This window comes from Oncorhynchus mykiss, chromosome 23 (assembly GCF_057628025.1).
Source record: "Oncorhynchus mykiss isolate SJ-2025 chromosome 23, ASM5762802v1, whole genome shotgun sequence".
In the NCBI taxonomy this organism is placed as follows: Eukaryota; Metazoa; Chordata; class Actinopteri; order Salmoniformes; family Salmonidae; genus Oncorhynchus; species Oncorhynchus mykiss.
The window spans coordinates 20,692,187-20,708,284 of NC_143044.1; the positions used below are offsets into that span (position 1 = coordinate 20,692,187).

General features: G+C 41.0%; 1 protein-coding gene across 1 annotated transcript in view; it reads right to left on the reverse strand.

The window, feature by feature from the left end:
- Positions 1–1,767: 1,767 nt before the first annotated feature.
- Positions 1,768–16,098, reverse strand: part of LOC110502559 (attractin-like protein 1) — a 350,265-nt gene continuing 335,934 nt past the window's right edge. The window contains exon 30 of the mRNA XM_021580677.3: positions 1,768–4,426. Coding sequence (XP_021436352.2) covers positions 4,302–4,426 — 125 coding nt within the window. The 3' untranslated portion in view covers positions 1,768–4,301. The remainder of the gene's footprint in view (positions 4,427–16,098) is intronic.

Consider the following 16,098-nt stretch of genomic DNA (forward strand, 5'->3'; position numbering starts at 1 on the left):
TGAGGAAATATAAGGGGTCTATTCAATCTGTATTGTGAAAGTTCAACATCACAGCGTGATTTAAAATTAAAGGCAATGTTCCCGTATTAGTGGGGACTGTATTTACGGTAAACGTTGTATACAGTGACTTCGGAAAGTATTCAGACCCCTTGACGTTTTCCACAGTTAAGTTACAGCCTTATTCTAAAATTGATTAAACAAATACAAATTGTCAGCAATCTACACACAATACCCCATAATGAAAAAGCGAAAACAGGTTTATATATATACTGTATATATATATACACACACACACATATATAAAAATGAAAAAAATGTACTTACATAAGCATTCAGACCCTTTGCTATGAGACTCGAAATTGAGCTCAGTTGCATCCTATTTCCCATTTATCATCCTTGAGATGCTTCTACAACTTGATTGCAGTCCACCTGTGGTAAATTCAATTGATTGGACATGATTTGTAAAGGCACACACCTGTCTATATAAGGCCCCACAGTTCATGTCAGAGCAAAAACCAAGGAATTGTCCCCAGAGCTCCAATACTCTTCCTAGAGCTGGCCACCCAACCAAATTAAGCAATCGGGGGAGAAGGGCGTTGGTAGGGTGGTGACCAAGAACCTGATGGAGTTCCTCTGTGGAGATGGGAGAAACTTCCAGAAGGACAACCATCTCTGCAGCACTCCACCAATCCACCTTTACGGTAAAGTGGCCAGACAGAATCCACTCCTCAGTAAAAGGCAAATACCAGCACACTTGGAGTTTGCCAAAAGGCACCTAAAGACTCTCAGACCATGAGAAACAAGAATCTCTGGTCTGATGAAACCAAGATTGAACTCTTTAGCCTGAATGCCAAGCATCACGTCTGGAAGAAACCTGGCACCATCCCTACGGTGAAGCATGGTGGTGGCAACATCATGCTGGGGCGATGTTTTTCAGCGGCAGGGACTGGGAGACATGTCAGGATCGAGGCAAAGATGAATGGAGAAAAGTATAGAGAGATCCTTAATGAAAACCTCCTCCTGAGCACTCAGGACATCAGATTGGGGCGAAGGTTCCAACAGGACAACGACCCTAAGCACACAGCCAAGACAACGCAGGAGTGGTTTCGGGACAAGTCTCTGAATGTCCTTGAGTGGCCCAGCCAGAGCCCGGACTTGAACCCGATCGAACATCTCTGGAGAGACCTAAAAATAGATGTGCAGCAACACTCCACATTCAACCTGACAGAGCTTGAGAGGATCTAGAGCTTCCACAAAGTACTGAGTAAAGGGTCTGAATACTTATGTAAATGTCAATATTTCAGGTCTTTTTTTTTTGTTATTTTTATTAACAAATAACAAATATTCAAAATTGCTTTGTCATTATGGAGTATTGTGTGTAGATTGATGAGAGAAAAAAACAGTTGAATCAATTTTAGAATAAAATGTGAAAAAAGTAAAGGGGCCTGAATGCTTTCCGAAGGCACTGTATGTCAGCTCAACTTTAACGACCTTTACATTTCTATTGCGCTATATGCAACGCAGATTGAATAGAGCCCCTAGTCTTGAAAGTGTCATAAGTCGCATAAGACACATTACATATCAAAATCAACACACATTCTATATCTGAGCGATCAAACCAAGACATCCTTTTGGCGGATCTTTCAAGGTGTCCGATGTCAGTATCTTTAAGTACTCTCTGCTTGTAAGCCAATCAAATTGACATCCGGTGCAACAAATCAATAAAGCTTGAAAATTGAGAGGCAAAAAAATACAAAAGGAGACATGTTTTAATCACAGTATGAAGAAGCATCAAAATGTTTAATTGTAACTTTACATAATATGCCCATAATGAACAAAATAATGAGGTGAGCTGCTCTTCATTCATACACATTTCAACAGATCTGTGTAAAATACATTATATGTAGTTCACCTGACCGGAAAACATCAGATTTATCACATTTCTACATTTCCTATGTACATTTAAAAGTGTGATAATTTATTAGGGTTTGTTTACAATGATTTACAAGACAAAGCGTGACACAGAACATAGGATGCTTCGGATAGAAGTGTAAACACAACAAACTTCAAAGTCATACAGAGAAAACAAACAGCCCAAATGCCAAAAAAATGCATGCATGCTTCCTCCCTCCCTTCCTTGAAGAAATCCCAGGTAGAGAGTAGGAAAGGAAACATATGTAGCATTTTGGAACTGAGAATGGTATTGGCTGAATAGAGTTGCAGGATCCAAGCTGAGTTAGTGTGTTACACAAATTAATCGACCTGGATATGGAGGTTAAATTAATCATTTGGTTTTTGTCTTATTAACATACTGTACAAGAAAACATTAGAGCTACAATTGGTTGTTATTTGTTTTATGACTGTATGCCCTTGTCATTCCCTTAGAAACACAATCATACACAATCACAATGAAATATGGCAACAAAAAAAGAAAAAAGGAGTAGCAATTAAAATATGATTTTGTGTTCTAAATCTATACTTAAATAAATCAAGGAGTCTTGATATGTATAAAGTATATGTGTTGACGGATACTGAGAAATATGTTGAAACATCTTGACATACGGTCAGGTCCAAAATGATTGCCACCCTTGATAAAGATGAGCAGAAAATACAAATACTGAGCTATATTTTACGCAAAAAAAATGTTTCTACTTCTATTATTTTACACTAATACAATTGCTCAGGCAAAGATATTTCGTTTAACGAGTATATATATATATATATATATATAGGATGTGGCCACGCACACTAGTGGTAGATTTGGCGTTGAAAGAAGGATGCACACGCAGAAAATAACCCCATACCCACTGTAAAATAAGGTGGATTTTTGATGTTATGGGATTATTTTGCGTCCACTGGTCCTCGGGCCCTTATTAAGTATGGCATAATAAACTTTACCCAGTACCAGGACATTTTAGCCAAAAACCTGGCTGCCTCTGACATGAGGCTGAAACTTGGCTCGAAGTGGGTCTTCCAGCAAGACAATAACCCGATGTACACATCAAATTCCACAAAGAAATGGTTCATTGACCACAAAATTAACATTTTGCAATGGTCATTTGTCTCAGGAAATCTGTGGTCGAACACCTGTGGTTTGAATTGAAAAGGGCAGCAGATAAGGATCTGGAAAGATTCTGTATGGAGGAATGGTCTAAAATACCTCCCAATGCGTTCTTCAATCTCATATTATCCTTGCAAGGTGAAGTATTGTGTGTGTTCCCGCTGGGACTACCCATATGAAAATGTATGCACACACGACTAAGTAACTTTGGCATATATTATTTTGATTATTATTATAATAGGTATTAAAGGGTATTCAAAACAGGGCTGCCAATAATTTTGACCCTATCTTTTTGAGAATGTTTTTCATTACTTAAACTCTTTCTATGAGCATTTGTATTGGTATAAAATCATATAATTTTCCTTTATTTCATATATACATACAATATAGCACAGTATTATGTATTATTAATTTTATGCAGTATTTTTTGCTCATCTTTATCAAGGGTGCTAATAATTTTGGACACATGGAGAGGACATGCATTTAAATGCCATTCTAAATGTTATGCCATTGCTCTTTGACAATGAAGTTAAACATAACAAACACAGGCATGTTTCAATACTGACACCAGTTTTCTTCCTTTTTTCCCGCTGTTCTTTGCATCCGACTTCTTCATTAGGCCATGACATGCTGTACTGCTGGTAGGCTAAGTCATGGGAGGAATCCTCAGCACAGGATACATTACCTCAGAGTGAGGCAACCATATAGTCAAGTCACAAGCTATTCTATCTAGACCCATACGCTGCTCTGTTCATCTAGCCTGGATTGAACTTAAAAGAGCTTTTATCTTTGTATCAAAATGAGCACACATCTCACCAGCAAGAGGCCCTTGGCATTGTTCTTTCAGACTCATGTCACAATGACATTCAAACTTCCAGTGGCGACCTGCTCTTCCTGAACTCTTAAGGAGATGTGTTCACAGGGAGGAAGTGCAGACTACAAACTTCATGGCAGAGAGCCAATGGGATGTCCAGAACCCTCCAGCTGGGCTGGGCAGAGATCCAACCAGAGAGCAGACAAGTCACTCTGGGGAAAAAAACAACATTACAGGGCGTGGGGATGAGGCACACTTTGCTTGCTGACACTCAACATCTCAATAAAGGGATTCTGTTATCACCAGGTTCACTTCAGCACGCCGGGTTGTTGAAAGACTGATAAAAATAGAGCAAGAACTCATCATAAAACAGAAGCGTTCGCGGTCCTTTCAGGTGCATTCAGGCTCCCCTTTTGGTCAGGCGGTTCAAACACAGGTCCCCTGATGTGTTACTGCGTGCAGTTTGCGGTTCTTCAGGCCATGATACTTATCTTTGAAGTCTCCAGGTTTCTGCTGCGAGGTGTCAATCAGGGCACTGGCGATGGCAATGCCTACAGGGAGAAACACATGGGGGAGGGAGAAAGGGAAAGGGAGGAGGGAGAGAGACAGAAGAAGGGAGGTGAGCTTCAAAGACGACACTCAGCAGTGTGGCAAAGTAAAACACAGCAGACAGTAATTAGCTCGCTGTCTCCCGCCCGCTTAAACCCTTTCCCAACTCCCAGAAACGCTTCCCCAACTCCTGCCCAAGCCCTCACATATCAGAGTTCAGCAGGAGACGAGGAACTACATGTCACTGAAGCATAGCTCTATACCTCTCTAGGCTGCTATGGACTGTTCTTTTTCTCAAAACAACAATCTGATGGTCTGCTATTTTCTCCACAGTGCAACAAATAAAAGTGGAGAACACAATGACACCAGATGCTTACTGTAGTTAATATGGATTTTCAGAATGGCTTGCCCTCTGTACAGCGGTAGGCTTGACTAGTTTACTCATTAGGACAGGAAGTAAATCTCCTTGTATGCAGACCAAAAAACTAAAGAGAAAAACAAGGAAAAACTCTACATGTTTAAGCGTTTCACACACCAGTGATTCCTGTGTTTTTGCAGAGGGAACGCGGATGTCAAATCAAATCAAATCAAATGTGTATTTGTCACATGCGCCGAATACAACAGGTGGAGTCTACACCTTACAGTGAAATGCTTACTTACAATGATGTGTGAGTGCGCGCAGTGTGCCTATGCATGTGTGTGGTCAAGCCACAGTGTGCCTTAGGTAGGCATGGCAACAATCGCCTCAGTGCTCTTTCCCGCCGCCACGGACAGGAGGCCAACCCTCAGCACTGATTACAGAACAAGATGTCTGAGTTAGAGAGGTATAGAGAGAGGGACAAAGTGGGAGTGGAGGAGAGAAAAGAGCCTGGGCTGACACTCTTACGTCTACAGCCTGACATGTCTGGTCAGTGGAGCCAGACTAGATTACCTGTCAGCCCTTTCACTCCAAATCACAACCAGATCCTTTTCAACACTGTTACCTGACACTTTTTCTATAGCAATCACTACACGTAACACTGCAGCTAATATGTCTGACCTTGACATCCAAAGCCATCACTACTATTGGATAGAAACCACCACTACATGTAACTCTTGAAAGACAAACTTTCCACACTTGAAAGTAACACTTTTTTTTTAATTAAAGCTTTTCAAAGAAAACTAAAAACATTTCATGAAAAAGTTATCGTTATAGATGCCAATTTGGTGACTCAACCAAAGGTGAAAGCTTACAACAGCGGTTCCCAAACTCGGTCCTGGGTCCCACCCTGGGAGCACGTTTTGGTTTTTGCCATAGCACTATACGGCTGATTCAAATAATCTACTAATCATCAAGGTTTGGCTATTTGAATCAGCTGTGCAGTGATAGGGCAAAAACCAAAACATGCCCCCCTTGGGATCCCCAGGCCGAGTTTGGGAAATGCTGGCTTACAACCAAATAGCTTATTTTTCATGATTGCTAATTAAAGCCAATGCCTTCTGGATAACCAGAGATATGCATCTCAAATCAAATTAATTGGACAACATAATCAAATCAGGATACAGGTGAGTGGAGGTGAAGGGCGCTCCCTGCTAATGCAACCTACTAAGGGAATTGTTTTGTCAGGTGAGGTTGCTGGATCACTAACCCAGATGTACAAAATGGTTTGGAACAGGAAGGGCGTTTCTAGCACTAGGGACCCCAAATACATATAATTTTCAATCAAACAGGAATGGAACATAGTATCATAGTATTAAGATCTGACGAGGGTTTCAGTGAAGAGAAATACAGTAAAAAGGCCAGGTCTTTCTTGAATTTGTTTATTTTTTATAAAGGTTAAATAAAACTCAAACTAAATAAGAAGAACAAGCACATTATTCTGATGACAGCTTGTAATGAAATATAATAGAATTAGTGTCATCTGCATGACAATAAAGAAGGAGAGTTACAGTTATCACTTTCTCACACAGATTACAGCTGCTTGACTTTCAAGTTTAGCTTTTAGTATTTCTGCTGACCAGGCAGGATTTCTCCATGAGCTACTGTTGGTTCCCCATTATTCAAATAGCATCATTAAGAGTGAGAATCCTTGTGAAAACCTTGTCCTAGTTTGATACACTACATGACTAAAAGTATTTGGACATCTGCTTGTCAAACATTTCATTCCAAAATCATGTGCATTCATATGTTGTTTGTCCCCACTTTGCTGCTATAACAGCCTCCACTCTTCTGGGAAGGCTTTCCACTAGATGTTGGAACATTGCTGCGGGGACTTGCTTCAATTCAGCCACAAGAGCATTAGTGAGGTCGGGCACTGATGATGGATGATTAGGCCTGGCTCACAGTCGGAATTCCAATTCATCCCAAAAGTGTTCAATGGGGTTGAGGTCAGGGCTCTGTGCAGGCCACTGACCTTGACAAACCATTGCTCTATGGACCTCGCTTTGTGCACGGGGGAATTGTCATGCTGAAACAGGAAAGGGCCTTCCCCAAACTGTTGCCACAAAGTTGGACGCACAGAATCATCTAGAATGTCAATGTATGCTGTAGCGTCAAGATTTCCCTTCACTGGAACTAAGGGGCCTAGCCCGAACCATGAAAAACAGCCCCAGACTATTATTCCTTCTCCACTTAACAGTTGTCACCATGTATTGGGGCAGGTGGCGTTCTCCTGGCATCTGCCAAACCCAGATTCAGTTATTGTGCTGACATTGCTTCTAGAAGCACTTTGGAACCCGGTAGTGAGTGTTGCAAGCGCTACGCGCTTCAGCACTCGGCGGTCCCGTTCTGTGAGCTTGTGTGGCCTACCACTTTGCGGTTGAGCTGATGTTGCTCCTAGACATTTCCACTTCACAATAACAGCACTTAGTTGACCGGGGCAACTCTAGCAGAGCAGAAATTTGACAAACTGACTTGTTGGAATCCTATAATGTTGCCATATTGAACATCACTGACCTCTTCAGTAAGGCCATTCTACTGCCAATGCTTGTCTATGGAGATTGCATGGCTGTGTGCTCAATTTTATACACCTGTCAGAAACGGGTGTTGCTGAAATTGCAGAATCTACTAATTTGAAGGGGTGTCCGCATACTTTCGTATGTTGTGTATCTTCACCAGACAATGTGGTTGATAATGTTGACCAGATGTGCAAGCCTCATCTCAAAGTCAGTTCCTATTGTAACTGAATTGAATTGTTTCTAAATCCTGTTAAATCGGTTAAACATATACTTATTAACAGTCTTTTAAATCCTCATCACCCAAACTAGGAGGACATATTATCTGAGACAAGGAGTGAATGAAAGAGTCACATAAGAAGATCCACTCTGGGTCAATAACCTCTGCTTCCCACTTGGTTCTCATATCACTGTCAACAAGCTCTCCACTCACAACTGCGCAGGGGGAACAGTAGGAGACAAGATGATGCCTTTGATACCCTCAGAATAACTGGACAACACTGTAGTCCAGCCCAGCCTGCACTGTAGGTCAGAGAGAGAAAGAGAGCCCTGAGTCTGGATGTGAATAGACACTATGCCTGGAAACAGAACACCATACCCTTACATTCCCAATAATGGTGACATAAAAGAAAAGGGATTAAGAAAGAATATTAAGAAAAAAAAGAGCAATCATATCTTTATTTGTATGCGTTATCTTTCCTCGACACACTCAGCAGCGTATGTTAGTTTAACGAGCTTAGAAAAAGCCAAGGCCACCAAGGCCACCAGCTACGAGGCTGTGATGGGAAACGGGGCGTCATGGTGGCAGCTCGGCGGATAGAGAGATGGTCAGGAGAGCAGAAAAGGAGAGATAACTGGGACCCTGATAGTGTTTTTTCCTCCATTTTCCATCGCTTGCTTGGGAAACTTCAAGAGAATTATAAACCAATGCCACATTGAACTGAGACTGGGAGACTTACAGTGCCTAGTGAAAGTTTACACACCCCTTGCACAGTCTTCAAATTATATTGCCTTAAAATGAAATGTAAAAAGGGATTACATTAGATTTTTTCGACTACAGATCTACACAGAACATTTTCCTAATTAATAAAAAAATAAAATAACAAAAATGTCTTGATTGTGTATGTCTTCACACCCCAGAGCTAATACTTGGTGGAAGCACCTTTGGGAGCCATTACAGCTGTGAATAATTTTGTATAAGATTCTACCAACTTTGCACAACTCTTGTTTTTGTCAAAATTGCTCAAGCTCAGTTAATGTGATTGGGAATCATTTATGGGCAGCAATATTCAAACCAAAAATGTAAGTCAGGACTAAGACTGGACCGCTCAGGAACATTCACAACTCTCGGAAAGCCATTCTGGTGTGTCTTTGTCAGTAACGTGTGCAATTGTCCCTCTGAAAAATGTAACTACATATATCCCAAGGTAAGATTTACAGAAGACTGTGGGTTATTTGATCCTGACAAATTATCCTGTCCCTGCCGATGACAAGCATACCCATAACATGATGCTGCCACCACAATACTTGAAAATACAGAGGGTTTCGCTCTGTGTTGTATTAAATTAGACTCAAACTTGCAGTTTTAATTTAGGCAAAACACTTTCATTTCTTTGCTGTGTTGTCTTGCAGTATTACTTAATGGCCTTGTTGCAAAAAGAATGGATGGCTTCCTTTTCACTTTGTCATACAGATCAGTAATGTGGAGTGAAATCAATGTTGGTGACCCTCTGTATTTTTCAGGTATTGCCAGGTGGCACCGTCATGTAAAGGCAACACACTATCACAGATTATTGTGAAATAGACACATGACTTATTTGAAATTCGTGACGGGCACACAAAAAAGTACATTTTTTCATGTCCACCACAGGATTTTCTTCATAAAGCATTGTGTTGAATACACAATTTTCATGTCTACCACACAATTTTCTTCCTAACGCATTTGTGTCAAGTAGAACATTTTCTTCATTAAGAATTAAAATGTGTTGTAGCTCACATTAGCTTGGCTAGGGGTTAGGGGTTAAGGTTAGGGTATTTACATGGTTAAGGTTAGCTAACATGCTAGCTAAGTAGCTAAAAAAGTAGCACATAGTTGTAAAGTTGCTTATTAGTTAAAATGCTAAAGTTGTCCATCGTGATTCGAACACGCGTTTGGGTTGCTAGACCTTCACGTTATACGCCCACCCGTCCCCTCCCCAACCAACCTCCCTTGTATCGTTTCTGTCTTAAGTAACCTACTGCCTTCATCGGTGATTGAAATGCACAGAACACCCATCGTATTCTGAAAAAATACAATGTGTTTTATTATTCAGCAGGACAATTACACAAACTTAAATACCAAAGACACACCAGAATGGCTTTCCAAGGGGAGGTGTGTTCCTGAATGATCCAGTCGCAGTCATAATCATATATGATTTGATTTGATTTACTGATCTTAAAGCTGCAATATGTAACTTTTTGGGTGAATTCACATAGAAATATGAGTTATAGATCTGTCATTCTTATTGAAAGCAAGTCTAAGAAGTGGTAGATCTGTTCTATGTGCACTATTTCTTTGCTTCCCATTTTTAAGCTTCAAAGAGCTAACAATACAATATTTTGGGTTATGGAAAATATATTTCACAGCAGTTCAGATTATATAATGATTCTCTACACTATACTTGCTTCTTTTTCCACATAAACTGAAATTAGGCAAACTATTCAAATTTTTGTAACCAGGAAATGGCGGAGCAATTGTGCACCTTTAAACAATTTTGACAATAACAATGTTGCCCTAAGAGTTGTGCAAGGATGGTAGAAACTTATACAAAATTAGTCTCAGCTGTAATTGCTGCCAAAGGTGCTTCCATCGAGTATTAACTCTGGGGTGTGAAGACATACGCAATCAACACATCTTAATTTTTTTGTTATTAATTTAGAAAATGTTCTTTACTTTTTCTTTCACTGAAAATGTGGAGTAGGTTGTGTAGATCTGTAGGTTTGGCAGATTACATTTTAAGGCAGCAAAATGTGAAGACTGTGCAATGAGTGTGTAGATTTTCACTAGCGACTATCTTTACAGGCACCTTGGCTAAATGCAAGTCGCTGGGCAACGAGGGTACCACCACAGACTCTTACCTCGGACCGCACTCACTCAACAGATCTCTCCTGAATAGGCAGGTTATTGTTGATGATAACAGGATTGCTGTGTTTGTGTGGAGACTATGTTTAAACTCCTAAGAACATGCTGGTATCTGGCAGGGAGATGGTTTTCTTCCCTGTCCTGACATCTCATCCTGTAGGGTAATCCCAACAATGAGGGAGAAGGTAGAGAAGACTGATGATGGAAAGAGGAGCAGGTAAAGAATTAAGACATGATGTGAAAGATGAGGTAGTAAGACTAGAGTAGGAGATGGCTGCTATATAGACGTCTATCCATCTGTTTGTCTGTCTGTCTTTGTCCCTTCAGCAAATAGGAGAATGTCTGTGTCTTTTGGACATTTTATCCATGTGCCAATCTAGCTCCAGCTGTATAGTAAGTCTGTCTGAGAAGCCTGACTTTAAAAGTACACACCCTTTTTCAGACATTTTAGAATGTTGAAACCAACTTCCCTACATTCAGGGGAAGTTCCTCACTAAGCAGCTAGTCCCAGTAGGTTGGAAGTAGAGTAAGCAGATTAATACAATGGCCCCTCACTCAACTATTGGACTGAAGGAATACATTAGGCTTGGTTAGATCCACCGCTCCCCTGACTTAGACAGATTTAGTAGTGTGTTTGTGTTGGGAGATGGGCAATGATAGACTCCAGAGTGGAGGGATTTGGTGCTTCTTCTGGTCTCCTCGGCAGAGCACTGTAAAGCCAGTGACACACAGGGGGCTTAGAGAAGTTGACTGCTTCACCAGCTTGTAATCTCTATACACAGACATGCCTGTGGAGAGGTGTGTGTGTGTGTGTGTGTGTGTGTGTGTGTGTGTGTGTGTGTGTGTGTGTGTGTGTGTGTACACGTGTGCATTCGGCATGTTTGTGGGTATGTGTGTGTATGTGCAGGCAGATTGTCTATACCAGACAACAATTAATACAACTAAAACTTCTACTACTTGCAGAGGATGGAGTTGAAATGTGACATTTCCTCCACAGTGTTATGTATGGATATGGTTGGTATGGAACTCCTCTGAGTAACTTTTCCTATGAAGATGAGCCCTTTATCCACCTGTGCTATCCTGGGAGCCTCAGCTCTGCTGATCTCAGCATTACAGAACAATGTGTTTGAGCTCTGTACCAGACAGGACTGTGCACTGCTCTACCCAGCATACAAACCCCAGGCTCGCAACATCCAGGCACTTTAATCCCAAAATCGGAGAAACCGTCAGGATCCTAAAAGGCGGATTAATATGGCGCAGGTGTCGCGATAACGCAGGATTCTGAGTTTTTCACGCAGAAAAGGAAAGATAAAACCCTGAAAAAATTACTTAGTGCGTTTTGTAAATGCAGATTTAAAATTATTCTTATTGTAAATTCTGCTCGGTTCAGTCAGGGTTCGCACCAGATCATGAATGTAAAAGGACTAATTTTGTGCTTCAGTTGCACTTCTCCACTTCTATGAAATATTTTTGCTCGAGTCATTGGATTACCAGACAGCACTCTGACTGACGTGCAGACTTCTTTTCTCCGTGTACTTTCCTCAGGTGTAGTTTCTTTCCGGCAGCAAGTTAAATTGAAATATTAACTTCAAGCAAAACATTAGGAAATATAGCTGGCTACATTATTTCTATGATAAGCCTTAGAAATATGATGGTCATGCATTGTTTTTGCAAAAATACCTTGCTTTTTCATTATAAGCTGTGTCTTGTCTTTACTATCATTAAATTGAAGACATAGTTTTATCAAAGATTCCCAGTAATTAGTATAACGCGATCAAAGTAATGAATCGTGTACCTGTAATTAACTAGGAAATAGGGGCACCAAGGAAAGTATTCAGATTACAAAGTTATAATTTCCCAATATAACCTTTCAGATATTTTCATATCTGATCAATAGTCTGATTAATGATTTATTTATTTTACCTCACGTTAGTCTCATTCCAAACATCGTAAATTGTTGGTTATCTGCACTAACCCAGTCTTCACTATGAGTCATCCATACAATTGTCTTAAATCATTTATTTATTACTAAGTAATTCACAGAAATGCATAAACACACAGTAAATATGGTTACATGAAATGATAGAATGTGCCCTAGTGGGCTGAACAGGCATGGCAGCTTGTTAGACAAAGGGGCAATGGGGGGGGGGGGGGGGGGGGGTCGACTAAGAAGTCCCTACAAAGTTAATTATAACAATAAAAATGCTAATCCCTTACACATGAACGCTCACTCATTCGGGAACAATTGCAATCAATATATATATTTACGCTCAGTTTGTCGTCTTGATCGCTGGTGAAAAGTTCATTTCTTTTGCAGAATTGTCCGTCTCTCTCGGTTGCGGTTAGTGGAGATTGTTCAGAGTGACATTCGTTATAGAATAGATGTTTCGGTGGTTGTCGTTATTCGCGTTCAATTGATGCCGAATTCCTAGCTGCAGACTAGTAATTAGTATCAAAGACTTGTTCTTATTCTGTCGGTATCGATAGTCTGAGTTCTAACCACGTGGTATGGTTAAAAGATTCAGCAATGGTCTACAACCTTTAGTCCCCCTCCTAATGGAGAAAAACATGGTCTTCTGATAATTTCTCAAAGTGGGGTTTTATACAGAATGGCCTCTGATTTAGTTCAAATCAAAAGGGAATTGTATTTTCTTCATTAGACAGTCCACAATCATATTACACCATTATTCAAACTGTATCATCCTCAATCATTCATCTTATTCAACAATTAGATGTAAACCTCATATCTGAGGCTATTATATAAACAGCGTTATGGTAATGTTGCCACACCGTCTCTCTTGAGCTTCCCAAGTTGTGACAAACGCACCAATTCGTAGCTGGATTCTTCACCGATCTTTTACACTTTCTCTGGAACATGAAATTTGTTCGTACCTCACGTTCTGTGAGGTGGAAGGATTTCCTTTGTCTCCATGAAACTACTCTCTATAACTGTGTGTCCATGAGGCAGGATCTTCCTTAGGAATATACGACCTCACTCTGCCCACAGCAGTCTGGTTGTAGAAGCAAAGAGCGGGGGATGGTGCTCGCTGTACTCAAAGAGGGCAACATCATGACAGCTGATTGACATGTGTGGCTGCAGCCGACTGTTGTCATCTGATGAATTATTTCCTGATGAATATGTTGCACTAATGTATTTTGTGTGAAAAAAAACTATAGTTGCATGCCCCTTATTACTCTATTGAAGCAAAAAAAACACAGACTTTCAATATAAAACGCAGGTGAAATGTTTTAAAACAGATTTTTGATGGTTTTCATTTTGTAAAGGCAGATTACTGAAAACTAATGCTAACCCTGCTATAGAGTTCTGAACCACCACAAATGTGGTGAGGAGGCTGTCACTTTCTTTCAAAGATTTGAATTCAGGTTCTCAAATCAAAGTTGATCAAATCAAAATCAAAGTTTATTGGTCGCATACTCAGTTTAGCAGACATTATAGCGGGTGCAGTGAAATACCATACCAAAAAGGCCTGATTGGTTGAGTGCTGCAGAGATGGTTGATCTTCTGGAAGGTTCTCCCATCTCCACAGAGAAACTCTGGGGCACTGTAAGAGTGACCATCGGGCTCTTGGTCACCTCCCTGACCAAGGCCCTTCTCCCCCGATTGCTCAGTTTGGCCAGGCAGTCAGCTCTAGGAAGAGTCTTGGTGGTTCCAAACGGCTTCCATTTAAGAATGATGGAGGCCACGGTGTACTTGGGGACCTTCAATGCTAAAGAAATTGTTGGTACCCTTCCCCAGATCTTTGCCTTGACACAATCCTGTCTCTGAGCAGTACGGACAATTTCTTCAACCTTATGGCTTGGATTTTGCTCTGACATACACTGTCAACTGTGGGACCTTATATAGACAGGTGTGTGCCTTTCCAAATCATGTCCATGCAATTGATTTTACCACAGGTGGACACCAAACAAGTTGTAGAAACATCAAGGGGTCTGAATACTTTCCGAATGCACTGTATATAATGGTTTGTATAGACAGTATGGACAGTATATAAATACTGATGAGCCATGACTATGTATATACATATAAAGTGAGTAAAACAGTATGTAAACATTATTAAAGTGACTAGTGTTCAATGACCCTATGTACATATGGCAAAGCAGTTTCTAAGGTGCAGGGTAGAGTACCGTTTGGAAGCCAGTCTTGTAACAGTGACTAAGGTTCAGGGAAGGGTACTGGGCGGAGTCCGGCTAGTGGTGACTGTTTAACAGTCTGATGGCTTTGAGATAGAAGCTGTTTATCAGTCTCTCGGTCCCAGCTTTGATGCACTCGTACTGTCTCCTACTTCTAGATGCTAGCAGGGTGAACAGGCTGTGGCTCGAGCGGCTGAGGTCCTTGATTATCTTCTTGGCCTTCCGGGTGCTGTAGATGTCCTAGAGGGCAGGCAGTGTGCCCCCGATGAAGCATTGGAATGACCACACAACCCTCTGGAGAGCCCTGCGGTTGCAGACAGTGCATTGCCGTACCAGGCGGCGATATAGCCTGACAGGATTCTCTCAATGGTGCATTTGTAGAAGTTTGTGAGGGTGTTAGGTGTCAAGCTGAAATTATTTAGCCTCCTGAGGTTGAAGAGGCACTGTTGCACTTTCTTCACTACACTGTCTGTGTGAAGGGACCATTTGTGACCCATTTCAAGAAACTAGGTGTATGTCGTAACGTCACTACTTCACAGAAGAGGCATTTGATTATTATTATGTTTTTAAATCAAAATATGGGCAGAAATGCCTTCTGGAACATGTGAACTTTCATATGCCTCAATAACATATGCCATCTGTAAATATAAAACTGTTAAATATTGAGTTGGTAGTTGGTTTAGCCACAGCAAATATAGGAACCTTCCGGCTAGCCATGATTGGCTAGGATAATGGATGGGTTGGACATGAGTTTGGATTGGTCTGCCATGTAGCATGCTTCTGTCTATAACATGAGATGCTAAGTATGTGTGGATAAGCCTATCTACTGCTGCTTTATTGAAAGATGTCACAAAGAACTGAAAAAGTATAACATTTCAGGTAAGACCCAAATGCAGACTGTGTTGAAGTAACAATGTTTATTACTGCAACAGGGGCAGGCAAGTGACAGGTTGGGCAGGCAGGGATCAATAATCAAGAGTGGTGGGGTAAAGGTACAGGACGACAGGCAGGAACAGGGTCAGGTAGAGGTCGGTAATCCAGAGTAGGGGCAAAGGTACAGGACGGCAGGCAGGCGGGCTCACAGTTGGGACAGGCAAGGGTCAAAACCAGGAGGGCGAGAAAAAGAGGGACTGGGGAAAAGCAGGAGCTGAGACAAAATGCTGGTTGACTTGACAAACTGGCAACAGACAGAGAACACAGGTGTAAATACACAGGGGATAATGGGGAAGATGGGCGAGTGGAGACAATCACAAGGACATGTGAAACAGATAAGGGAGTGACAAAAAGTGTTGCTACCGCTCTCAACATTGCTGCCTTGAAGTTAATAGCGCTATCGACAAAGCTCAGTGGGAAAACATGGTGATGGACTACTTTCTAGAGGATGATTGTGCCATGCTGATTCTGAATTGATTTTCCTTTATTTAACTAGACAAGTCAGTTAAGAACAAATTCTTATTATCAATGACG